At 36.4% G+C, this 26,571-nt stretch overlaps 3 protein-coding genes and 1 pseudogene across 3 annotated transcripts; 2 read left to right on the top strand and 2 right to left on the bottom strand.

Moving 5' to 3' along the window:
- Positions 1-925: 925 nt before the first annotated feature.
- On the bottom strand, positions 926-1,876 carry LOC124225741 (olfactory receptor 51A7). Its single transcript, XM_046638378.1, has one exon. It carries the CDS (start codon positions 1,862-1,864, stop codon positions 926-928), a length of 939 nt encoding a protein of 312 aa, XP_046494334.1. The 5' UTR covers positions 1,865-1,876.
- Positions 1,877-7,507: 5,631 nt separating this feature from the next.
- LOC124252062 (40S ribosomal protein S3a-like) lies at positions 7,508-8,119 on the top strand (annotated as a pseudogene).
- A 9,393-nt stretch (positions 8,120-17,512) lies between these two features.
- Positions 17,513-18,406, top strand: LOC124225844 (olfactory receptor 51A7-like). Its single transcript, XM_046638565.1, has one exon. It carries the CDS (start codon positions 17,513-17,515, stop codon positions 18,404-18,406), a length of 894 nt encoding a protein of 297 aa, XP_046494521.1.
- Positions 18,407-24,797: 6,391 nt separating this feature from the next.
- LOC124225529 (olfactory receptor 51T1) lies at positions 24,798-25,806 on the bottom strand. Its single transcript, XM_046638213.1, is given in 2 exon segments — positions 24,798-24,842; positions 24,844-25,806. Coding segments are annotated over 2 exon segments (1,008 nt in total).
- Between the last annotated feature and the right edge of the window lie 765 nt (positions 25,807-26,571).

Genomic DNA, 26,571 nt, shown 5'->3' on the forward strand with positions numbered 1-26,571 from the left:
CTACACCCAAGTATTATTGTGTTGCAAATGAGGAAAATGATACTTTTCTAGTCAAGACAAATAAGTACCATACCAGCTTCCTATTTCAAACTCTCTTCAGCATGTCTGTCTTTGAATATTCAGTCATGCATGTTTGTACATTAGTTGCTTAGTAGAATTTGTGAATTTCCTATAAATTATGTTTACTTTATAAAAATAACAAAAACCCTAAATGATATTATTCTCTGTCTCTGCCCGTTGCCAGAGTCATCACTTCATAGCGGAATCATTGCAGCGGTCTCCTGTTGATCTCCCTTCTTCATCTCTCAAATTCAGTCCATCTTACTCATGTTATCGGACACGCTGTTCTTAAAATTTGATCAATAATGTTAGGTGTTTGTTGTAGAGATTAACTTGTCTCTCCAGTACCTCCTGAATTTAGACTTTTCAAGGTTTTTCTAAGTACTCCAAAATCTGGTTCACTCATGCTATTAAAAGTTATCCCGCACTGTTTGCCAAATTATACTATCTATTCCAGCCACACTAACATCCTTCACAGCTGCTAAGTGCCCTGCTAGTTTACTACTCCTTGATAGTATAGTGAGTGTACACAGTATCGTAAATTAATAAATGTACTTGCATAATAGTCTCTTCAAATTTTTTCCATTCTTTAAGGGCTGACTGAAATCCAACTGCTCAGTTACATAGTGTTTAAACTACTCTTAAAATATTAATTAAACTCTGTGAATCATGTCATATATCACCTGATTATTTCATCTTTCTTGTTTAATATCGTATTCCCGACTTTATTATAAATCTTGTACTGCACAGCATTTCATTCTCCTCCCAGACCTCCACTGGATAGTGACTTCTGTGGCACTGAACACATAGTAGGTACCAATAAATACTTACTGAGTGATAGTTTATTACTTCAATATTCATGTTCTCATCTCCTCCGTATGTTAAACAACTTCCCCAAGACCTTGTCCCGAATTTGTCGAGTTTTCACACAATACACAATGGGGTTCATTAGGGGCGGCAACAACAAGAATACATCGGCAATAAGGATCACAACAAGGGGGCTTTTGTACTTGGCAAATCGGTGCATGGCAGCCAGGGTAACGATGGGTACGTAGAAAATGAGCACAGCACAGATGTGGGAAACACAGGTATGGAGGGCCTTGAGCCTCTCTGCCAGAGATGCAATGCTGAGTACAGTCTTCAAGATCAGCGTGTAAGACAGAACAATTAATGCCAAGTCCAGCACAGTACAGAGAGCAACAAAGAAGCCATAGATAACATTGATCTTGTTGTCAGAGCAGGCTAGCTTCATGGTATCCTGATGAAGACAGAATGAGTGAGAAAGGAGATTCTTCTGACAATATTTTAATCTCCTTAGAGTGAAGGGGAATGGAAGCACTAAGAGAATGCTCCTGATGGCTAAGGTCAGTCCCATATTTGCAACTCTGTTGCTAGTGAGGAGAGAGCTATATCTCAGAGGACTGTGAATGGCAAGAAAACGATCCAAAGACATAACTAGAAGCACTGAGGACTCCATGACAGTGAATCCATGGATGAAGAATTCTTGAGCAAAGCAGGCATTGGGTGAAATCCCCATGGCATTGAACAAGAAAATTCTCAGCATGGTGGGAAGGGAGGACAAGGACAGGCCCAGGTCAGAGATGGCCAACATAGCAAGGAAATAATACATGGGCTCATGAAGTGAGGGTTCTGTCTTTATGATAAAAAGAATGGTGCTGTTGCCCATGATGGCAACCAGGTACATGAGGCAAATGGGAATGGAGATCCAGATGTGAGCATGTTCCAGTCCTGGGATTCCAATCAGAAGAAAAAGCTGGACCTCAGAGTTATTGAGAACAGACATAATGAGTGAGAATATGAGCTCCTTAGCCAGATCTGAAATCACATAAACAAAAACAGTAGCACTTTTGGATAAAATTCAGTGTAGTGGGGATAAGCAGTTCTTTTGTATACTACTCGCAGAAGCATATTTGGTGTAATATTAATAAAATATAATTTTTAATATTAATCAAAAGGCCTTAAACATATTCACGTCCTCCAACATGGGAATTTTACTTACAACAATTTATCCTGAGGTGGTAGTTTTCCAACATTTTTAGCCAAATATGAAAATAACATCAAAGCAGAGCTGCTTTGATTGAGTCAGTGATAGGCACTCAGAATCTTCCCCACTGCTTTCCCACATGGTCTTCAGTAATCCTTCTTGTTGGCTTCATAACAAGATCCATGAACTTCATAGAAGGAGGTATAAAAATCATAGTCCAAGAAAATAATCAGGGATCCCTGAACATAGCTACACTATGGTAAATATTAAATTCTAGAAAGTAAATGTATAGACTAATTTGTCTTAAACTTATGAGGTAAGTACTTATTAGCCACATTCTATACATGAGTATAAACACCAATCTAGGTGCAACAAAACATGAACAAGTATCATGTAAAACGTTAATACTGTTTATACAATGGCTTCCAAAAGAAGAAGTGGGAGAAATGGAGCATAGATACCCCCTTGGGAGTTATGTCTCCTTATTGTTTTCATATTTGTACTCCTACATGAAATACGATGGTTCCTAGATCAGGCACCCATGGGCCATACTTCGGGTTATCACTTCATTATTTCAAGGGAAAGTGTTGAAGACACACAGTAGTATCATGTGCATGTTCATCTTATCCCTCTTGATCAAATTATCTTACATTTTATCTCTGTGATTGTATTAGTCAAAGAAATTCTAAATGAAAAGAATACAAATCACTCAATTTCTCTTTGTATTGTGAAAATTTTAAATCCACCTACACAGTAAACTAAACCCGGACTTTACTGTTAGAGTGTCTATTAAAGAGTTCACAAATTTTATTTTCAAAGGTAAAATATACAATCTTCAACTTATTATCAATTTTTTGAGATTGAAGATATCCCAATGTTAATAACTGGCACAAATTACTAGCGAAATACACATATCTAAGATAACCATCATAAATCCCGTCTATATTTAGTAAGTCTGACAAATACATGCCTAAATAAAGGAAAATTATTAAATTAACAATTTCAATTGCAAACAAATTGGCAAAGATTCAAAAATGAAAGGAGAGCCGATGGAAGGCTAGAGTTCACATGAGATGTTAACTTCACTCCAGAATGTTTTTTTAAGTTCAAATTGCAATACAGCAAAAATTATCAATCCTAAATGCACGCTCAAAATTATTGGGCTTCTCTAGATTGAAGCTTGATTGTGAACTGATGTTGTATTTTGTAATTCTTTAGAGGATAAGTAAGAAAACATAAAAATAACACGCAGCCCTCGACCAATATATTGATGTTTTCGGAATACTGTCTACATAAATCTGTTTTGTCAGCTTGTAAAAGGAGCCACATCTACTAGACTGAAAGCCTCTGAACAGTTTGACTGTCTTATTTGTCGCCCACCATCGCGGCAAGCCTATTGCCAAGCCAAGAGAAACTATATGTTGGAGATGGTAGTAGATTTTCAAATGCCATGAAAATTATTCTCTATGTCATCAGTCAGATTGTACCTATTTAGCAAATTTTATCCTGATCCCTCCCCAGGAATCATAGAAAAGTTCTCATTTCCAAAAATACCTAACTTTTATTCCCTTCTCTTTTCCTCTTTGGCTGAGGGGTATTGACTTAGGTCTTTCAGGGAATACTTCTGGTGTGCATTTTATATTCTGGTAGTTTCCACATTGTTTTATAATGTACTGTTTTCACGTATTCCTGCCCAATCCAACCCCACCACCAACATATACACTGACCACTGAATACTGAAAGCCATAGATGAGATTTTATATCTCTTGTTATACCTGTCATCAACATCGTTTCTGAAACATAAAAAGGCTCTCAGCAAATGTGCAAAGAATGAATGTGAGTGGAAAAAGTGGAAGACATGTAGAATCATTTCCTAGTCCCTTCTCTTACTTTTCTGTAATAGTAACCAAGGGATATTTATGCTCACTTCACTCACTTACATTATTAATGGTAAACTTGTTCTTACAGAGTATGATTTTGGATGTGGAGTCTGAACTTTAAAAGAAATAGGTCAACAGAGCTGTCACTTCAGAAATATTGACACAATAGTTGGTATCTGACATTATAAGAGGAGATGAAGTCACTTGGGAAAAATGTACAAGTATGACATTTAAATCTCAGATAGAACCCTGAGGAGCAGCAAGAGTGTTGAGAGCATCTTCCACATGAATATCCAGAGATATAGGAGAAAAACTAGGAGAGAGGGATATAGTGGGTACCAAAAAAGGAGCATTTCAAGGATAATCTTCAGATCAAACATTGTCCAGACCTCTTAGAACTTCCATTCTTTAAGGTAAGAAATCAGCACTCAAGTCTGATTTCAAGACATCTGGGTATAAATTTCAGCTTGGCAACTTACCATTTGTGTGAATTTGGGTAAGCTGCTTAGATCTCCAAGCAGATGTTTACTCTTCTGTTAAATCTTGTAAACAACAGCATCTATCCAAAAAGTTATTTTAGACAGTCTACTATAGTCTTTAACATAATAAGGATAGTCAGTAAATACCAGCTACTAATAATTATTTCAACAAAAATTCCCTATAACCATTTCTTCCACACATCAAGTCCTAGATTGGCCAAAGAGGATTTTTTTCATTTTTTCATTCATTGACAATAAGGCTTACTTTTATTTGTCATATTATCAAGTAAATGGGATTCTACTACTATCAGAGTTAATAAAATCGTTTTTAACCTTCAGCTCACACAATTCCATCCACACTCCATTTACACATACACACAGGAGCCACTGCCTCTTTCTCCTCATAGTCATTTCTTCAGATATAAACTGTTTAACAAATCCCTAGCTTTAGATTTCCAAAGGGATTTGTAACTACTTGCACTTACCAAAACTGGATGTGCAATATGTCCTTGAAAGATAAGAGCAAGAACTCTCAACTTTGACCTCCACTTTATCTAGATGTACCTACTTCTATTTCCCTCAGGAGTGTAGACCCTTGAGAGGAATAGAAAAACAGCCTGCTCTCTGGGATCTCCCAGTAACTTATGTAGAAAGGGTTGGGCCCAGTAAGTTAACTCTTTGGTACCCAGGAAGCCCAACAGGAACTACAGACAACTTGTGAGGCAAAACAGTTGGAAAACTACTTAAGTGAGAGGTAAACACTAGAAATGACCTTGATAGAGGAAGTTTGATGTGTGGCATTCATATAGATTAGGCAATATAGTTAAAAGAATAGGTTATTTGTAATCAAAACATGTTAGTTCCAATCTGAGACTACACCACTTTACTTTTATCACCTCAGTTTAATCATTCAAAAAATGGAGATAATAATACACAAATATCAAATAGTTATGAGAGTACTTTACAAATTATTAGTTGTTTTGTGAGTTATTCCATTTATTTCTTTGATCCATTTTGGCAAATGTCATTAGATGAACATCAAAATAGACATATCCTGCAACTCCCTGTTAGATTTCCAACCAGATAGCCCAAAATTACACACTCTCTACATTATATGTTGCATTCATTAGAAGCTTTTTGAATGTTAGCTTTTGCATTTCACTTATATATTTCTAATTTTTATGTAAGTCCTATAGTGGTTTAATTCCTAAATTAAATAATAGTTATTCAAGGCTATGAAGCAATATGAAAATTTGATGATAATTTAAGAAAAAGAAGATATATAATATAATTACGTAATATAATACACATATATTTGCTTTAGACAGAGTTTGATCTAAATAATGCAGTCAGGTTGTCCGTTAATAACAAACAATGATAATTGATAAAATTCAAAAGAAATATAACAAAAAAAGATGCAACCAGGCTCAAATACAAGAAACACATCTCTGTGAATAAGAAGAGGAACAGAAATTCAAAACAATGAGCAGGGATAAGTCCACTCATTGCTGGGTTCCATGTTTGGGGAAGATCATCAACTACCATCTGATAAATGAAAGTAAACATTCTCAGTGTGAGATGACGGCATCTGAACCAAACTGACTTCCTACACATCAAAATGGGCCATTCTAGAGGATATTTTTGGTGCCCATCCTACCTTCTTGTGACTTAACATTTTATTACAAGGCAGCCTGACTTCCAACAGTCAATATCTGCATCTCTTTAAGTTAGGCCTTCATGGTAGTCTCTGCCTATACACAACATTTCAAAAGTGCTTCAGAACTGAAATGCACCTGAAACAGCTTTAAACCACTAATAACGCATGCAAATCTATAAATATCCCAGCTTCCTTATCCCTTAAAAGGGTTATCTTTGAGGCACATGTTCTGAACTGGCTCCTAGAGTCACCCAGAAGGAGTAAGACACAGTGGTCTCTTGCTTGATAAAATAACATTTATTGGCCACTTTCCTTTCACCAAATAACTATTCCACTCCCCTGGTTTTGGGGGCTCAGCTACTAAATAACCAACTTGTTCTCAAATTCTTTTCACAGTTTCTGCTTTCAGAGGATTCACAATTATAGGCAACCAGTTCAAACAAGAAGGCTGAAAAATGAGTCATCATGTTGCTTAGAGACCCTACCAACTTTAACTGGTTAATAAAATAAACAAATTTGTTTCCTGAACTTGAACCAAGCCACAAGATGGTTACTGTCTAGATTTGTGACAATCAGTAAATCTCAAGAACAGCACCAAGAAGAAACTCTGAACTAAAATGAAAACCTAATTCTCTATCGGCATCTTACAGGACTTGTTAGGGAAAATGTAAACAGTAACAACAAATTAATGAGGAAAAATTAACTTGAATTTGGATCTGAATTTAGTGGAATGTCTACAAGAATAAAAAATAGACAATTTTTTAAAGAGCAGAACATGAGTTGATCTACTCAAATGAAAACAAGAAAAGAGGGGAAAATAGAAGAAAGTACAATAAAATAGAAGATATGAAACAAAATGGCAAAAAGAATTCTAAATAAGGAAGTAACTACAATAAGTTAAAATGGATTAAACTTCACAATTAAGAGACAGAGAGGTAGGTACTGGACTTAAAAAAAAAACCTGATAACATGCTGCTTGCAAAAGATACATTAAAACAAAAATATATGGAAAAAAATGGGAAAAAGGAAGAAAAATGATTTATGAGGCAAAAATAAAATCAAAGGAGAAATCATCTTAATATCATACAAAAGATATTTAACACAAAATACATAATAACTGACAGATAATGACAATAGATACTAGAAAAGGAAAACTAGAAAAATAATTTTTCTCTTCTCTTATATAAACCTAAATGTAGAACCACGAAATGTATCAAGTAAATATCAACTTACTATTTCACCCAGCATTTAGACTCAAAATACAATTTTGAGGTATTTAGTCAAAAGAAAATGCAATTACTGTGTACACAATTATTTCTGCATGAACATTCATAGCAACTCTAGGAATAATAGCAAAAAATTTGAAACTACTCAAGTCCTTTAATTGGTGAGTATAAAAAATGTGATAGGCCTCCTGAGCAGTATCATGGCAGTTGGCAAGAACAAGCACCTTACAAAATATGTCAAAGAAGGAGCCAAGAAGAAATCAGTTAATCCATTTTCTAAGAAATATAAAGCTAATTATGAGGATGTTCAGGGCAAAAATTTCCTGACTAGCTTCCATGGCGTAGATCTTACCTGTGACAAAATGTGCTCTCTAGACAAAAATAACAGACTTTGATTGAAACTGATGCTCATGTCAAGTCTACTGATAGTTATTTGCTAATCTGTTCTGTGTTGATTTTACCAAAAAAATGCAACAATCAGATTCAGAAGACTTACTTTCAGCACTAACAGATCCACCAAATCTAGAAGTAGATGATGGAAATCATGACCCAAGAGGTGCAGACAAATTACTTGAAAGAAATTTATTTCAGATAAAACTAGGAAGGACAGAGAAAAGACTTGTCAATCTATTTATCTTTCTATGATATATTCATTAGAAAAGTAAAGTGCTGAAGAAACCCAAATTTGAATGGGAAAACTCATGGAGCTTCACGGTGAAGCTAATAGTTCTGGAAAAGCCATAGGGAAGGAGACAAGAGCTAAAGTTGAATGAGCTGATGGATATTACTCACCGATCCAAAACTTTGTTTAAAATTCATACTTTCAAAGGTGACAAATAAAAAGTCTTATTTGTGAAAAAGTTAGTATATAAATATAATCAAATATTATGCAATAACATAGAAGAATGACTTGCTAATGCACGCAACAACATGGATGAATTTTCAAAATCTGATGCTGAGTGGAAGTAGTCAGACACCAAAGATTACACAGTGTATAATTCAATTTATATGAACTTTAGCAATCTCAAATATAATCTATAATGACAGAAAGTAAATCAGTGATTAACTGCAACTGTGATGAAGAAGATTTTGTCATGATGAAAATGTTCTGTATCTCTAAATGCTACAGATCAATGCTCATCTGGGTCTTTACATCATGGAAGGTGACCTAAACAACCAAGTACACAGAATGGATCTGACAAGTAATAGCAGCTAGCTTCTAACATAAGCAACCCCAGTGCTGGCACAATGGGATCCTAAATGAGGTAGCTATAGTGTCAGAATTAGATACTGTTCATGGATGCACAGCATAGGCTTCTACTCTACAAGGCTGATCAAACTTCAGTTTCTATTAAATATAAACCTGGCAGTCATAAAGCACAATGTTAAGAACTTAATGTAGCATCATCCCTTGAATAGAAATAAGCCAATGATGGAACGTGATATCCTGGAAGGGGCAGCAAATCAACTTGACAGGAATTGATACTTATAATGGGTATGAATTTGCCCTTTTTCTTGCAAGACTATGGCCAGCCTAGTATCCTATGGCTTGCAGTGTTTGAACCACCAGCACAGGGTCTCATATAACATTACTTCATACAAAGAGATACATTTTTAGAGCAAATGATTATAAAAGTAGACACATGACCATGATCCTAACACATACTACACCATCCAAAAGCTTTCAAGCTGGTACAGAAATAGAACAGGTGCCGCTGAGTCACCAACTTATAGATGATCTTCTGTGAGGATAGGACAACATATTCCAGATGTAGTTTACACACTACATCAACAATCATTATACGGAGCTGTGCCCCTATAATTAGCATACATGTATCTGGGAACAAAGATGTGAAAAACCAGAGTGGACCCACTTACCATCACGTCCAGTGACCTACTTGGAAACTTTTCTTCCAGTCTTATAATTTAGGTTTTGTTGAGCTACAGGTCCTTATTGCCAGGGTAAGGGATATAGTAAGGGTCCAATTAAAATTTAAGTGATAAGGGCTGGCATGGTGGCGCAGCGGTTAAGTGCGCACGTTCTGCTTCTGCGGCCTGGGGTTTGCGGGTTCGGATCCCAGGTGTGGACAGGACACCGCTTGGCAAGCCATGCTGTGGTAGGCGTCCCACATACAAAGTAGAGGAAGATGGGCATGGATGTTAGCTTAGGGCCAGTCTTCCTCAGCAAAAACAGGAGGATTGGCAGCAGATGTTAGCTCAGGGCTAATCTTCCTAAAAAAAAAAAAAATTAAGTTATAGCGTCTCCCAAGTAACTTTGATCTCCTCAAGCCCAAAGACTGGCAGGTAAGGAAAGAAGTCACTAAACTGCCAGGGTAATCAACCCCTGGTTATCAGGGAAAAATAAAGATGTTACCAAACAATGGGGGGATGGAAGAAAATGTTCAGTACCCAAGTGGTTGACTGGTTGTCTCTTGGTACTGCCCTGCCAAATTTTGGTGATAAATGAAAACGTGTAGCAGCCTTATGCTGAGAAGGGAATGGTGTCCACAGGTTCATACCCTTTAGAAATAAGAATCTGGGTCACCCTATCATGAAATACACTTAGACAGTAAAGGTACTAGCTTGGAGGGAGGGGAATTTAGAATGGGTGGTAGAGGTGGGAGATGATAAAAACAGATGAGGCTTCAAGACCACCTGCAGTGAGTAGCGTCTGTTGTCGTTTATTCACTAACTTTCTATATTCATGTTTCCTCAGGCAAATGAATCACACCAAACACTGAAGGAGTTATTCCCAGATTGGGTGAATTTTCTACTTGTAACACTTGATATGAGTGGAGCTAGGGTGGGCTATCATAAGTGCTGCAGTGAATCTCCCCAGCCCTATTTCAGAGCTGAGATAGTCATTCCCGTGCTTCCAGGAGCGTTGGATGCTATTGGAATATAGCTGAGTCCTTCTGGAATTTTTCTGATCCAAATGAAGCTGCCTCACTCAAGTTATGCCCCTGGTTGGTGGGGGGACCTCATTTAGTGACTGGCTGATGCAGGGGTACAAGGAATTTGCCTCTTTGACTTAATTTGAGATAACTCTGAAGGGCTAATCTAGTGTCAGAGTTTTCTGTAGGATTAACAGAGGCCTCCATTGCAACTGCTTTGAATGTCAAACTATCCTTCTAAGCAACCAAGATTCCTCCACACCTTTACAGGTGTTTTTACTGAAAGTGTACACACACACACACACACACACACACACAGAAAGAACAAAAAAAGACATCTTTCAGGCGGATCTTCATCTAAAGTCCATTCTTTAATAAACCTTACCTTAAATAGCAGATTCAAACTAATAATGTCTGGGAGAGATAGGTTTTGGAGTTTCTTCTTTATAGAAGAGATAAGCAAGTGTCTTTTATATGTTAGAGAACATGCCCATAGACATTTTTGAGGCAGATAAATAACGAATAGTAATAATAACAGAAATATCTATTTTCTCTTTATTTTTAATAATACAATTCAAAGACTTCTCTCCCTAACTAGAATGTGGAAAAATATGAAATACATTAATTTCCATGAAAAAGAGGAAGTCCTGGACAGAATAAAAGTCATAATTTTCCAATGGTAATAAAAGAGTAGGTGCAAGAAAGTCGTAATAACCTGAAATCCTGAGAGGAATGGGCCCTTCATCTTTGAGATGAGACCCACAGCAGCAAATACAAAGCAGAATAAATACAAAGAAAATCAAACTCAGATGTATCATGATCAAGTCCTGAAGAAAATGAGAGATCTGTTAAAGGCAGACAGAGAACAAAAGGCAATACATATAGAGGAAAATGGTGAACAGTGGTAAGACTGAAGACTATGGAATTACGTTTTAAAAGTACTGAAAAGAAAATTTGTCAACCTAGCATTCAGTATTTGCCAAAATTATGTTTCAAAACGGAAGCAAAATATGTACATTTACGGATACACAAAATCTTAAAAAATTCATAACCATGAGACCTGCTAAAGGAAGTTTTCTGGACTAATGTAAAATAATACAAGGTGAAAACTCAGATAAAAAAAAAAGAATGAAGAATGCTAAAATGGGTGAATATGTGAGTAAATGTAAAGTATTTTTTATTTTTTCTTAATTGCTGGAAAGGATAATTTACTTTTAAAAGCATTACAATTGAGAGATTCATAACATAGGTAGAAATATGTACTTGGCAATAATTGCATACAGATTAAGAATGAGATAAATAGAAATATACTGTTAAAGTTTCTTATGTTACCTATGCAAAAGTATAATATTAATTCATGGTGGACTCTGATAAGTTAAAGTTGTATGCCATCATTCAAGGAGTGACTACAAAAAGCAAAACCTAAAGGTTTAGCCAAAGAGCCAGTTGAAGAAATAAAATGGAATACTGAAACATATTTGAATTGATTTGATTTAAAGATTCAAATAAGTAAGTAACTGTAAAATAGAGAAGAGAAAGCAGATGGGACATTGAGGGAACAAATAAAACAATTATAGATAAATGTATTAATAATTACATTAAATATAATTGCCTAAAGGCCCCAATTACAAAACAGCAATTGTCACCCTGGATTAAAAAATATGCTAATTACAAGAGTTGAACTTGAAATATAAAGACACAGATGGCTTAAGAATAAAAAGATAGAAAAGATATGTTATGTATACCAATATAGGTGAATGAGGCCATATTATTATTATTATCAGAGCACATGTACTTTAAAACAAGTTATAACTAAGAAAGAAGAAGATATTTTGCAATGATAAAAGGGTCAATTCATCAAGAAGTCATAACAACCTTAATATTTATACATGTGATAGAAAAGCTTCAAAGTACACAAAGAAACTAAAAAGAAAAATAAATTCACAATCAGATCTGGGAATTTTAGCACTTCTCTGAGTGTTACTTGGGTGTACGTGGAGATGGTCGTACATTTCAGATTTCTGCATCTTACTACATGTAAATTACATTTCGATAATAAAGAAAGGGAAAACACCTTCATTGACTATCAGAAAAAAAGAGGAAACAAAGAAAAGGTGAACCTAGAACAATATATCAACTAATTTGGAATTAAATGATTGCTTGGTAGCCTCAACTGCTTTCTCTAATCCCCAGGGCAGGCTCTCTTGATATAATTGGGTCTCCAAAATCTATGGAACATTCCAGACTGAACTTTTCATGGCCTTGTGGAAACCAATGAGTTAAAACTATGGTCCTGAACCAGGCCCTCCTCTGAGAATTTTTTAAAAATTTCTCAGGGAAATCATTTGTTTACAGAGGGTAGCAGAGCTGGAAGAATTGGTGTCCCATGAGTGAACAACTCAGAAGACAGCTCAAAGAGTCTGTGATCTATAGGTAAAGGTCTTGGTCAACAGATGGTACACTGAGGCTGACAAGCCTCTAGCCTGAGACATTTCTGTTTCACTCTGTGGTTAAATGGTAAGTGCAATAGGGCCCTAACATAATATTGTGCAATAATATGGCTTTGTATCCTGAAGTGTGTTTGAAACACGAATACTCTAAGAATTAGGACTTAGAGAGAACTGTGAATGAGGGTGACTGTAGAGAAGCTCCGGAATTTTGATGTAGGAGAGGCTTAGAGGTAAAAAAAAAAAAAAAAGATTGCAATGGAGGAATGAGGAATGGAAGGAGTTTTTATTCGACCTATGTTTGTCTGACAAGAAGAGAGTTTAACAAATTTGGAGAAGCTACGAAAATTAAAAATGTACTAAATCCCCTTTTAGCCATCCATTAGCACTGTTCACTTCACCTGCCTATGGTTCATCTCAGAAAGCATCCAGTTGTTAACCCACAGTTAGAGAAATTGCTAGATAGAGTCAGAACTCTATGTGAGACAGAGGCTGAGAAATAGGAAAACGAGTCTGATGAAATGGTAAAACCTCTCTGTCTAAGCAAAGAACAGGAAGGCAGACACCCCAGGTCCAAAAGTCAGCTCATGGATATCACAGTCTTAGCCAGTAGACCAGAATCAGGAGAGGGCTTTAGCCTTGGAAGAAAGAGCAGATGAATTATGGTCTTGAGTTATTGGAAGAACATTGGAACAGAGATCAGAGAACTATGTAGTTATGACGAATGCATCATATGCGATTGGAAAGGAAGTGACAAACAGAAGAGCATAAGGTAATGCTTGGCATTCAGCAGGAGGTAAGACACATGGAAGTTTGAATTCCACTGCTATCTCTTACTGGCTGTTTCTTTCTTTCCTAATTTATAAAACAGAAAGAATAATAGTACCTGCTTCATAGAGTTGCTCTAATAATTAAATATAATGATATGTATAAAGATTTTAAGGAGCTGACCCAGTGGCATAATGGTTAAGCTTGTGCACTCGGCTTTGGCAACCCGGGGTTTGCAGGTTCAGATGCTGGACATGGACTTGCACACTGCTCATCAAGCCATGATGTGGCAGTGTCCCACATATAAAATAGAGGCAGACTGGCACAGATGTTAGCTCAGGGCCGGTCTTCCTCACCAACCCCCTCCCACAACAAAAAAAAGATTTTAAAATATCATTCATCTGAAAAGAAAGTATCCCTGCATTTTAGTTCTTTTTTTTTTTTTCTTTGAGGAAGATTAGCCCTGAGCTAACTGCTGCCAATCCTCCTCTTTTTGCTGAGGAAGAATGGCCCTGAGCTAACATCCATGCCCATCTTCCTCTCCTTTATACATGGGACGCCTACCACAGCATGGCTTTTGCCAAGCGATGCCATGTCTGCGCCCAGGATCCAAAACGGCGAACCCCAGGCAGCCGAGAAGCAGAATGTGCGAACTTAACTGCTGGGCCGCCGGGCTGGCCCCCTTAGTTCTTATTAGTAATCAAATTTAGGACTTTCTCTGAAGACAATTTACTTCAGAAATATTTGAGCGATTTCTCTACATAAGACACTATACTTGGGAAACAAATGCATTGGGAGGTTCTTGAGGATAACTGTTGCTAGTAGGAGGATTATTATGTTTCAGACTGATCAGGGCTTTGTCAACTATGTCTCTTATCCTCAGAGTAAGTCTATTATTTTAGTGTCTCCTGTCCATCAGTAATGCTATGAGACTTCACAGATAAATATTTATCTTGAAGTTCACAAAAAATTGGAGCAAACATTTTGAAGGCAAAGCTATCTGCATGTAAAACTTGTCTGACACAATGTCTATCACTTAGTAATAGTTCCCAATGTTCTCTTTTATCCCTTTTTTTAAATGTCTACCCCTCCTTTTTTTCTCCTCTCAGCTTAAGCACCATCTTTTTTCATTTTCTTTTTTTTTTTTTTGCTTACTGAGACTTTATTTATTTTTTATAGAGATAACATTGGTTTACAACATTATATAAATTTCAGGTGTATATCGTTATATTTTGATTTCTGTGATGACTACATTGTGCTCACCACTCAAAGTCTAATTGCCATCCATCACCATAAAAGTGCTATTTTACCCCTTTTGCCCTCCCCCTCTACCTTCCCCTTTTGTAACCACCAATTTATTCCTTGTGTATATGCGTTTATTTGTTGTTGCTATTTTTATTTCCTACATACAAGTGAAATCATGCATTATTTGACTTTCTCTATCTGACTTATTTCACTTAGCATAATGCCATCCACATTGTTGCAAATGACAAGATTTCATACTTTTTTACAGCTGAGTAGTATTCCATTGTGTGTGTATATATATATATATATATATATACATACATACTACATCTTTTTTATTCATTCATCCATTCATGGGCACTTAGGTTGTTTCCAAGTCTTGGCTATTGTGAATAATGCTGCAAAGAACATAGGGATGCATAAATCTCATTGATTTAGTGTTTTTGTGTTCCGTGAATAAATACCCAGAAGTGGAATAGCATGATCATATGGTTCTGTGAGCCACTGTAGCAAATTCATCAAACCCACAGAGCGGGTTGTGGGAACTTCTGATATATGGCCAGAAGTCAGAAGTACAGGTAACAACCCAGATTAGTGACTGGCTCCCAAAGTCCAAGGAGGGGGTTGTGGGGCCCTCCCATCTGTGGCTAGTTGGTCAGAAACACAAGAGACATCCTGGACTTGTGATTGGCATCTGAAGAGGGGGCAGTGGCAGTCTCATAAGACCGAGCCCTTAACCTGAGGGATCTGATGCTATCTCTGGTTAGATAGTATCAGAATTGAGTTGGATAATTTTAGGACACCCTGCTAGTGTCCTGAAAATTGCTTGGTGTTGTGTGGGAAGCCCCCACATACACATGTTGCAATTGAGTCTCAGAACTCTTTTAGTCATAATGTGTTGAAATAGTTTCTAAAATTATATCAATAACTAATAAACATAAGATTCACATTGAAATGGATCAAAACTGTGGAGTAACTATGTACTCGTTATAGTTTTTAATATCGGTAAGAATGCAAATATACAATTAATTGTGATCCTTAGATTAGAGGGAAATGACAGAGACAGCCAGAGCAAAAAACTTACCTTTCCACATCCTCAAATCAGAGAAAATCTTCACATAGAATTTACGGATAATGCCTGCTCTGAAAGAAGGAGAGAATCTTCAAATACCTACTCAGAGGGAGGAAATAATTCCCAAGATCAGTTCAGTTAAATGGAAATCAATTCAGTTTAATAAGATCTGATTAATAATGTTTGGATGTGTACTATTTGCCGGGAACTATGTGTGGTGCTGATAATGTCAAGATCATGAGACATGAACTGTGATCTTAATGAACTTACTGGCTACTGTGGAAGGCAGACAAGTAAACAACAAATCATAGGACCATTGTGGTACTATCACAGAATTATAATGCAAGTTATAGTAGAGGAACATAGACTCTGCTTGAAGTCATCAGGAGGGAAGACTTCAAGGAGAAGATGCTCATGAGATGACCTATTTAGAGTTGACAAAGAGCTAATAATACTGTCTTAAAGAACCCTTGCATACTGTCACCCTAGGGATTTTGGAAGTGAGAGAGTGGCCAATACCCAGATCATGACATAACCAATGCTTTATCCTTTTAGGAAGGCAGCTCAGTTCTCCTAGAAGAGGATTTGTCCTTAATGACAACACATTAGTGTGTCATTCTGGAGGATGCACTAGTTGGAATGTTTGTGTTTCTGATTCCTAATAGTCTAGAGAGTCTTCTGACAAAGCCCAAGCTTCTCCCTAAATTTCTCTAAGCAAAAAGAGTAGAAATTGATTTGCTCTATGAATCTTGGAACTGCATTGCCACTGATGAACTTAATTCCATAAAGAAAGAGAAAACTCTCAAATGTACCAAGTTAACTCAGTTGTCTGTGAAAAAATTCTATATTCGTAGGACAGCTGTTTATCTTACAGTATCAGAAAAAAAATGGATCCAGACAACACCAACACCTTAAAAATGAATAATCCATAGGAGTGCTCTCCATATTTCAGCATGGTGAGAGAGAAAGGATTCTTGCACTTCCTATACATGCCAACACAGACTCTCATAGATATAAAATGGCCTAGTCAACTGGACTACGGTCCAGCCATGGCAGGTGGCAAGGTTACAGACATAGTATGCTCTGTACAAGAAGATTGCATTTTTCTGCTTCCATACAAGATAGGATTTTTCACTGAACTATAAGAGAGGGTTAACAGTCAAGCACATATGACTTATTTTCTGTCCTTTTTTCATATTGCTTCCTGTAGAGAACTTGTGAGTAGAATCAGCTTTAGAAGCTCAAGGCCTGGTCTGAAAATGTTTGAAGTAAAAGACTAGAAATTGGAGAAACTACTTATCTGCTCTCTCAAAATCTAAATCCTGCCTTTTTCTTTGTTTCTTTTTCTTTTAGTTCTGGGTTCACTCTGGACCACGCAAAAAGAGTTATCTTGTAGTTCAGCCTGACTGTACAAAGGTTTTCACTGGACTAGGGATGGGAAGGGGCAAAGCCTGATAGTAAAAGGGGAATTTATTTGCAGGTCACTGCTCTTTATGTGGGTACTTTTTCCTGGGGACCTTATGGAGTAATGGGATTGTGAAGATAGTACCTATATTCCTAGTTCTCCTTGTCAATTAATACATCTGACTCTATTATCAATAGTCTGTTTGGAAGAAATTCCTCATTCTTTTATTCCTTGATATAAGAAGTTTTTCAAAGTTGTATTTTCTTTGTTTATGTCTCAGACAAAATTGTTAAAAGGAGGGAGATGAGTATAATAGACCTATGTTGAAAATGTCATTTCAGGTCTGGGAGTAAATACTTTCCAACTGATTTATCATGCACACTCTCAATTCCTCTAAAATTGAAATCACCACCTTCTTCCTGATTGGAATCCCAGGACTGGAGCATGTTCACATATGGATCTCTGTCCCCATCTGTCTCACATATTTAGTGGCCATCCTCGGCAATTGCACCATCCTCTTTGTGATCAGGGTGGAGCCCTCACTCCATGCACCTATGTCCTATTTTCTTTGCATGTTGGCTGTCTCTGACGTGGGCCTGTCCTTCTCATCCCTCCCCACTATGCTGAGGATCTTTATTTTCAATGCTACAGGAATTTCCCCAAATGCCTGTTTTGCTCAAGAATTCTTTATCCATGGCTTCACAGACATGGAGTCCTCAGTGCTCCTGGTCATGTCTTTTGACCGCTTTTTGGCCATACACAACCCTCTGAGGTACAGCTCTATCCTCACCAATGTCAGAGTTGCCAAAATGGGCCTGGTGTTTCTCATTAAAAGTGTGCTTTTAGTGTTCCCATTTCCTGTCACCCTCAAAAGATTGACGTATTGTAGGAAAAGCCTACTTTCTCACTCCTATTGTCTCCATCAGGATGTCATGAAGCTGGCCTGCTCTGACAACACAGTGAACTTTTTCTATGGTTTCTTTGTTGCCCTCTGTATGATGTCAGACAGTGGATTCATTGCTGTGTCCTATGTATTCATCCTGAAGACTGTGATGGGAATTGGATCCAATAAGGAGAGGCTCAAAGCTCTCAATACCTGTGTCTCCCACATCTGTGCTGTGCTCATCTTCTATGTGCCCATTATTGCTTTGGCCTTCATGCATCGCTTTGGCAAGCACAAGTCCCCAAGGGCCATGATTCTCATTGCTGACATTTTCTTGCTAGTGCCACCTCTGATGAACCCCATTGTGTACTGTCTGAAGACGTGACAAATCCGTGAGAAGGTTCTGGGGAAACCGGGTCTAAAATAAATATTTTGGAAAAAGTGAGGCAGTATCAGCCAGGATCAGAGAATAAAATAATATCTTTCTAAGCAAAGTGTTATGGAATTTTCATTATTATATTTCTTAATCATCCTTATAATTAGTACAACGTATGGGCTGGACACTGAGGTCTATGAATTTAGGACAGACAGGGGCATTGAGAGGTGTGTATGGGACAATTTTGCATTACTAAAATCATGAATCAATATGCTAATATGCAATTCTAGTTACACTGTTTATAGCATACAAATAAATACACATGAATGTAGAGATTGTGCCCCCTTATAGAGAATGCATACTAAAGAAGCTGGAGGTTAAAGGTTGTTACCCCAATGCAGTTATTGATTTTCTTTCAGGCAGCCTTCAGACATGTTGTATTTGTTGAGGGGCCTTCAGTCTATTTAATGCAAATTCTTGATTTTCAATTTAGGTGAAAGGAGTCTATTGTCAAGTGTGAATTGGTTAAAGATTTTCTCTGTTTGCTCTTTCCTTAACAATCAAATAAGGACAGCCAGTGATTTTTGCTTACCTTAGAGCTCCCATAGCTTTGAATCATGACAATAAACTCTCACATAATGTTCTTTAGACCGATCAAATTTTCTCTTTATGTTACAACAGGGTTCCAAGAAGTCATAGTTAATAAAAGGAGAACAGAGGGACAATTCTGCTATTGGTAAGAAATAGGAAAGCTAGTAGTACAGTAATTTTTAAAGCACTGATATTCTTGATTAACTGTTCTAAAATATTTGTTCTAAAATAATGGCTCTCCTGCTTGTATAGGTGCTTAGTATTTTGAACTATAATATGTTCAATTGCACTAAATAACCTAGAGATAATTTTAAAGTAGCAGAAAAATGACCATATATTAAGCAACATAAAATCATATTCGTGTGTATATAGTTCAGCTAAAAGTTTAGAAAACATAAGTAGGCAACTAAAGATGATTGGCTATCTTAAATTATTTTCTGTAAAATTCATTTGTTTCATGTTCATTTTTTATCTGTGAGTACTTAGCAGCAAAGGTATAAAACATAAAATTTAGAATAAGTCAACCAAATTTTAACAATTTTTTACTATGAATTGGGAGAAAACTATTATTAATAAACTTCAATGTTATCCTGCCTGAGTTGAACTCACAGATAATTACTATTATTTCTCTTTCAAAAAGCCATTTTGAAGGAGTTATTCTCTGAATATTAAATATTCTTATAGATATTCTGTCCCCAGGTGAATTGAACTGAGTTTTTGTTGTTCAATGGCTGACCCCATTTATCTGCCATAGCTTCATCAGGGAGGGGGGAACAACCTTTCATGACTCTTCCCAGGTTTTTTCCAATTATATTATAATTATGAGTTCACATGTCTGTCTCTTACTTATATTTTGTTTCCTTAAAATAATTGCATCCATCAAATTTATTGGCATATCTCCAGTACTTACACAATGTATATAAATGACATCTGGATAGTAATCTGACACCTTTATCAACTCATTTTGAAAAATAAACAAACAATCATAACAACAATAAAAAATCCTTTCATAACTCAGGATATGAAGATAAACTACAAGCACACAACACATCTAGAATGAAAGAAAATCTATTGCCCAAATCGATAAGGATTAACAGAAATTTTTAAGTCAAAGAACCTGTCCTGAGAAAACAGCTCATATCTTATTTAACAAAAAAAAGCAAACAGGTTGTCAAGAAAGAACCAAGAAAAACACTCATCCTCCTTTTAGTATTTGCCCTCAACTTAGAAATTTAAATCTTTCACAGAAAGAAGCTGTTCAAGGTCTAAGATGTCAATAAATGTCATTTCTGGATCATAAGAGTGACTAGGCTAAAAGTTTTCTGTTTTCCTCAATTATCATACAGGTTTAATGCATTGCCGATTAAGCTTCCAGTAATATTTCTTTGAGGATTTACTGAAATAATTCTAAAAATAGATTTATGAGAGTAAACTGGAAAATATAAGATAAAAATATATAGAAACTATAATGAGCTCCATGTGATACTGACTTTTATTAAATAGCTATAAAATTGTGTATAGTCTGGTCAACAAATCAATGGAAAGAATGAAGAAATAATAAACACACTGCAATATACCATCCATGGTATATTGCATAAAACAATATATAATGAAGGAACATTAAAATATCATTTTTTTATTTTGCTTTCTTTTATTGAGGTATAACCTACATATAATGTTATATTAATTTCAGTTTTACAGCATGATGATTCCATATGTGTATATATTGCAAAATGATTACCACGGTAAGTCTAGTTAACATCTGTCATCATACATGGTTACAAAATTTTTGAAAATAGATTACATAAATGATACTAGTAGAAAAAATTACTACCTATTTAGAAAACCATGTTTGTGTATCATGTGTTATCAGACACAAAAATAAACTAAAATAAGAACTAAGTTCAAAGATAATTTAAAATTCTATTTAAATATAAGTAAATAAATTAAATCATCACTAGATAGGAACAATTTTCAAGGAAAATAACAAATATTAAAAACAGAAAGGAGAAGTGTTACTTTTTTTACTAAAAAGCTATTAGGTATACGAATAATATTTAAATAGTTATAATTTAGAAGATAATAACAATAAGGTATATTTAGTGCTTACCGGGTACCAGATATCGGGCTAGATATTTATCTATACTAACTTCATTAACTTTTGCAAGAACATGGGAAGGTAGATTTTATTACATGCCTCTGTTTTGTGAATTAAGTTAAAGCTTTTAGAAGTTAAACCACTTTTTCAAGGACACAGAACTATAAGGTGTTACGAGCTTGAATCTAAATCTGGGCGATATGTTTCCAGGGCCTACAGCCCCATCCACTACACTAGACTGTAATTTTGCTTCCTTCTAAATTTAATAACTCATATTCTAGGAAACTAAGAACATAATCAGAGTTGTGATCAAGTATGTCCTTATCAAACTACATATCAAGGGTTATTTTCTATGATAAAAATCCTGGAAACTGCTGAAATGTCAAGTAACAGGAAATGGTAACATAAATCGTGATATACAAATATCATTAAATATTATTCACCTATGCAACACAGCATCAACAACTCGGTGATATTTGCTAAGTGCTGTATTAGGTGTTTAGGATTAAATGAAACATAAAACAAGGAGCTTACAGGCTGCTGATGGAAGAACAAGTAAATGAATAATTAAATCCACTGAGTAAAGTGTGGTAAGTTTAAGCTTGAGTGTGAGAAAGGACAAACAAAAGAATGGCAGCTTGCCCATTTTAGCAGAGAATCAAAGGTGCGCTTCCTAGAGGAAGCAAATTATAGTATAAAATATAATTTAATAGAAAATAATGAATAATATCAAACAAATTGTAATAATAGTATATATGATAGAGTGTACATTATTATCTTAGTTCACAAATATATGTGTGTGTGCATGCAAGTTAGCTTATTAAAAAAGATTAGGTCATATATCATAAAATCTCTCATTAGTAGGATTGTGAAAGATTTTTGTTATCCTTTTAATATTTTCCGAATTTCTCAATATATTTGAAAAATTGTAATTATATATAGTATATATATGTGTGTGACATTTATAGTTAATTATATAATTATAATTAAATACATTCCTTGAAATAACAACAAAACAGAAATTCACGTCCTATTAACAATTACCATAGGGATGAGGTACACTGATGAAAATGTGTTTGGTATTGAGAAGGCAAGTGGCATTTTAAACCAGATATGAAAAGTACGTTTGGCGTAATAAAAGATTAACGCACATATGGCTGACTTCTTTAGATACTGACAATTATAAAACTGGAAGAATGATTGCACATTTCTACAATTGTTCATCTAAAATCTTTAGAATTGAAAATTTTTAATACTTTATAAAAGCCCCACAACCCTTGAGGCATTACACTGTATTCAAGTAAAGTTATATTTCTGAAGTGAAATGTGTGAATATTCATTCAGTGTGCGATAAATAACGACCATAAATATATTCACGTTAGTTCAGGTTAGCTTTTGTTGCCAATAAGTTTTGGCAATAAACTTATCAAATTAAAAAAAAAAAAAAACTCTGTTTCCGGATGTTTTTAAATTCATGGATTATGCATAGAGTTGTGGAGCTGCAAAGGAAACTTTTAGAAAGATCTTCCAATGAAGCAAGGAAAGCGCCATTGATATTGGTAAAAGCTAACGAGGAAAAGTTTGAATGGTCAGATTAGGACGTGGTCTGGGATGTCTACTCTGCCACAGGTTGATTTCGGGGTCAGAGTCTCTGTTGTAGTGTGACGCTCTCTAAGGAAAATTACCTTTTCTTTCTCCTATTTTATGGTTCTTCATCCCCACTGGCCTTTCTTAGCTGTTTACAAGCTCTCTTCCATCACTAGGCACAGCAACATCTGGGCTCAAAAACATAAATATTGAAAAATATTGTTTGGCATTTTATGTCATTCCCCATAGTCCCCAGAGATTACCATGTAACCTCATCGGGCACTTCTAATATACTCAAGTCTGACAATTTTCTCTACCCCACTCCTATTCCTCCAATTCTTATCTAAATTAACATATCTAAAATCTTTGCCTAAATTCACAAATTCTCTTACTTAAGTCTCTTTCCTTAAGGTTGTTTTATTCTGGGTTTACTAACATGCTGTCTGTCTAAGAAAAAGTCTTCTATTCTTAATCCTTGTTCTGAAACAAGATATCTAGAAACTAGGTGCACTTGGGACTCAAACTTTTGTAGGTTAGCCATATTTTGTCCCATTGAAAAGGATAGAATCAAAGGGACATTTATTTGGTAGCAACATGAGGATGGACAATTGAAATTTGAAATACTGAAAGGTGGTATAATGGAATACAAAGACTTCCCACAAAGTGCATAAGGCCAAGAGAGGTTCTTGCTTTAACGCTGGCCTCGAACTCTGAAAAACTGAACTTTATTTCCAATTGCACTATTTTCTGGATAGTCCCACACTGGTTTTTTACCTCTTAAAATACTGATTTCGACACCCTCTTGTGTGATGTTTAAGCAACACGAGGGAGATATCAAAAGCACCTGAATATCCTGCATAAAAAAGAAGTTGTACAAATAATTGTAACTATAGATGATAAATGGAAATCAGTGTTAATGATTAGAGAAAAGGGGATGGGTTTCAGGTAAAGCAGAGTCATGAAGTTGTCAGTGCTTGAGCAGAACAGAAAGCTGAGGCAAACAAACCAGAGTTTGGGAGTGGTATTCCTTGTCTGCCAGCAGTAGAAAGTCGATGTAGAGGGAGGAGACATGTGGCTCAGGTTGGAATATCTTCCTGGTCCACTGTTCTCGGACAACAATTATCCTAAGTGGAAGAAAAGTTTCATAACTCTGCGTGTGAAAGAAAAGTTAGGAGAATTCTCCCAACATCCTATCAACCTTATACTGAGGTTACTTCACAAAACAAATGTTGTTAATCAAGGTAATCCAAAGATTCCTTATTAAAAAGCATCAAAGTCACTGTGCATTTCTACAGTGAGAAGTATACCAAAAGGTTGCGTTGCCTAACAGCTAGGTAGAAAATTAACAATCCAAGAAAAGGGGGCAAAAAGAAAAAAGGTGCAGTCCTAAGACAGAGCAGACACTAAAGAGGGGCTATGGAATGAGAATCAGAACTGTATTAGAATATCTAGGAAATGGGAAAAATAACGAAAGGTGGCATGTGAATTTGTATATTGGACTCATTGGAGGTATAACTAATAGAATTGTGAAATTCACAATTGGAATTGTGAAAGTTTCACTTTTGCTAAGGAGAAAAGGGATTAAAGAAAAGATAGAGGTTCTGAGAGTGCATCTGTAAGGACACGGGGCTCTCTAGAGGTGACTATAGGAACTGAAACAAGTGTGCAAGAATTTCCTAGTTTAAATTACAAATTTCTATGTGCGTGCCTTTACGTACACGTGTAACTTTTCCATTTACCAGCTCAAGGAAAAATCTTCATTGCACCCTGGGAAATTTGACCACAGAAACAAATGATTTTGTTCAGCTGAATGCAAAAACAAAATTATTGTCATTTATTTTTAGTCTAAGAATTATTGTTTGTAAGCAGATGATTAAATTGGGATAAAATGATCTTATTGTGCTTTCAGTACATGCAGAAGTCCGTGTAATTGTTTTAAATTTTTGAGGGACATATACACAATTAATTTGGTTTTGAATTGTAGGGTTTCTTTTAAATTCTTTGGCAAGCTTAGGGGAAAAATTAATCTCTTCTTCCTGTCCTACAATTTAATGGAAATTGCCTCAGTAACCAAAATGCCTAAGGATGACACGGACTCAAATCCCTTTCCTACTCAAATACAATTTATGTACTAGCAAGTTCTCCACTTCCATCCCACTCTCCTCTGAGATCCCTTCACATTGGGGCCCCGTGAACACTTAGACTGGAACAGCCGGAGCACAGCCCGGCGGATCGTCCTGGTCTTCAAACTATAAATGATAGGGTTCAGTACAGGTGGTAAGAGCAAATAAATATTGGCCAAAACACTACAGATCACCCTCGGGGTGGAGCTGAGGAGGCGGTGTGTAAAGGACAGGCTGATCATCGGCACGTAGAAAACAGTGACTGCACAGATATGACACACACAAGTATTGAGAGCTTTTTGTTGCTTCTTAGGGGCCACAATGCTCAGGACAGTACGCAGAATCAGGACATAGGAAAAAAGAATGAACAATAAGTCAGTGCCAGTCAGGTAGAGCTGAAGAAACATGCCCAAAAAGCTACTGATCCGGGGGTTGGAATATGTGTATTTGATCACATCTGAATGGTAGCAAAATGGGTGGGAAAGTTCCTGGCCTCCATGAAAGGATACACTCTTCAAGGCTAGAGTCATGGGAAAGATGAAAGTTACTTGTCGAATGCAGATGACCAATCCAATCATCATGATCATCTTATCTGTGAGGACAGTGGCATACTTCAGTGGGTTACAAATAGCCATGAAGCGGTCAAAGGCCATGGCTACCAGCACTGAGGACTCCAGGAAGGAGAAGCTATGTACAAAAAACATTTGAATGAGGCAAGCTTTAAAGCTGATCTCCCTGGCATGAAACCAGAGAACCCCAAGCACAGTGGGGAGGGTCGAGACGGTCAGACATAGATCGACAGCTGACAGCATGGAGAGGAAATAGTACATGGGCTTGTGGAGACTCCTCTCAACAATGATGACAAACAGGATCATGCTGTTTCCCAAGAGGGCGACAGTGTAGAGACAGCAGACAGGGATGGAGATCCAGACATGAGCAAGTTCCAGCCCAGGGAACGCAGTGAGGAGGAAGTTTGAGGAGGAGGATGTGGTGTTATTGTAAATTACCATGGTCGGTTGAGGACAAGCCCTGAAAAGAGAAACAATAACGATAGTGATTGTCATTTTGATCCTCTTTTCAAGCCCTAATTCTTTTATAAACTCTTCCCAAAGTACACAATTCTTTCTCTGTATTCCAAACCCCCAATGTAATTATAGTACCTATCACATAATTCTACAGGATCTTGAATTTTTCTTGTCAGAATCTGGCCCCATTTTTCTCCCTCTCTCTATTATAACCATCAATCTCTCTAGGCCCATCCCCACCCTACTGCCCAGATTTGTCCTGATTTGAAGTAGGAAATGCTTATAGACTTATGTCACATACATGCACCCACACCAACAAAACAACAGCAATCATAATTACAACCAATGAGTCTTTGTATTAAGTGTCCAAGCTATATAAGTTTCTCCAGAAATAATGGAGAAGCATCAGAGAGCCACTGGGCACCTGTGGTGGCATACTCCATGATGTCCTTGCTAGAAGTTGGTCTGGGATATCGTATTCAGAGTTATTCTTGTACCCAAATCATTAGCCACCCTCTTCTAGCAGATTGTTAGGAGTCTCCTTTTGGTATCAGGGTTTCTTTATTCCTTTGTCTATAATGGAATAGTTCCTATAATTCCTCCGCTCCCCACTCCACATGTGTATGGGACTTAGATTCACCTTGTGCTCTAATTCTGTTTCTCTGTGTACTTTTCCAGGTCTACTGAAATAACTGGGTCTTGTTCTCCTTTTCTCCATCTTACACATTGGGGTACTTGTTTCTCATCCTT

The sequence above is a fragment of the Equus quagga genome, chromosome 14 (assembly GCF_021613505.1).
Source record: "Equus quagga isolate Etosha38 chromosome 14, UCLA_HA_Equagga_1.0, whole genome shotgun sequence".
Classification (NCBI taxonomy): Eukaryota; Metazoa; Chordata; class Mammalia; order Perissodactyla; family Equidae; genus Equus; species Equus quagga.

Excerpts from the sequence above, each read along its gene's own strand:
- LOC124225741 (XM_046638378.1), bottom strand. The coding sequence starts at position 1,864 with ATGTCTGTTCTCAATAACTCTGAGGTCCAGCTTTTTCTTCTGATTGGA.
- LOC124225844 (XM_046638565.1), top strand. The coding sequence starts at position 17,513 with ATGCACACTCTCAATTCCTCTAAAATTGAAATCACCACCTTCTTCCTG.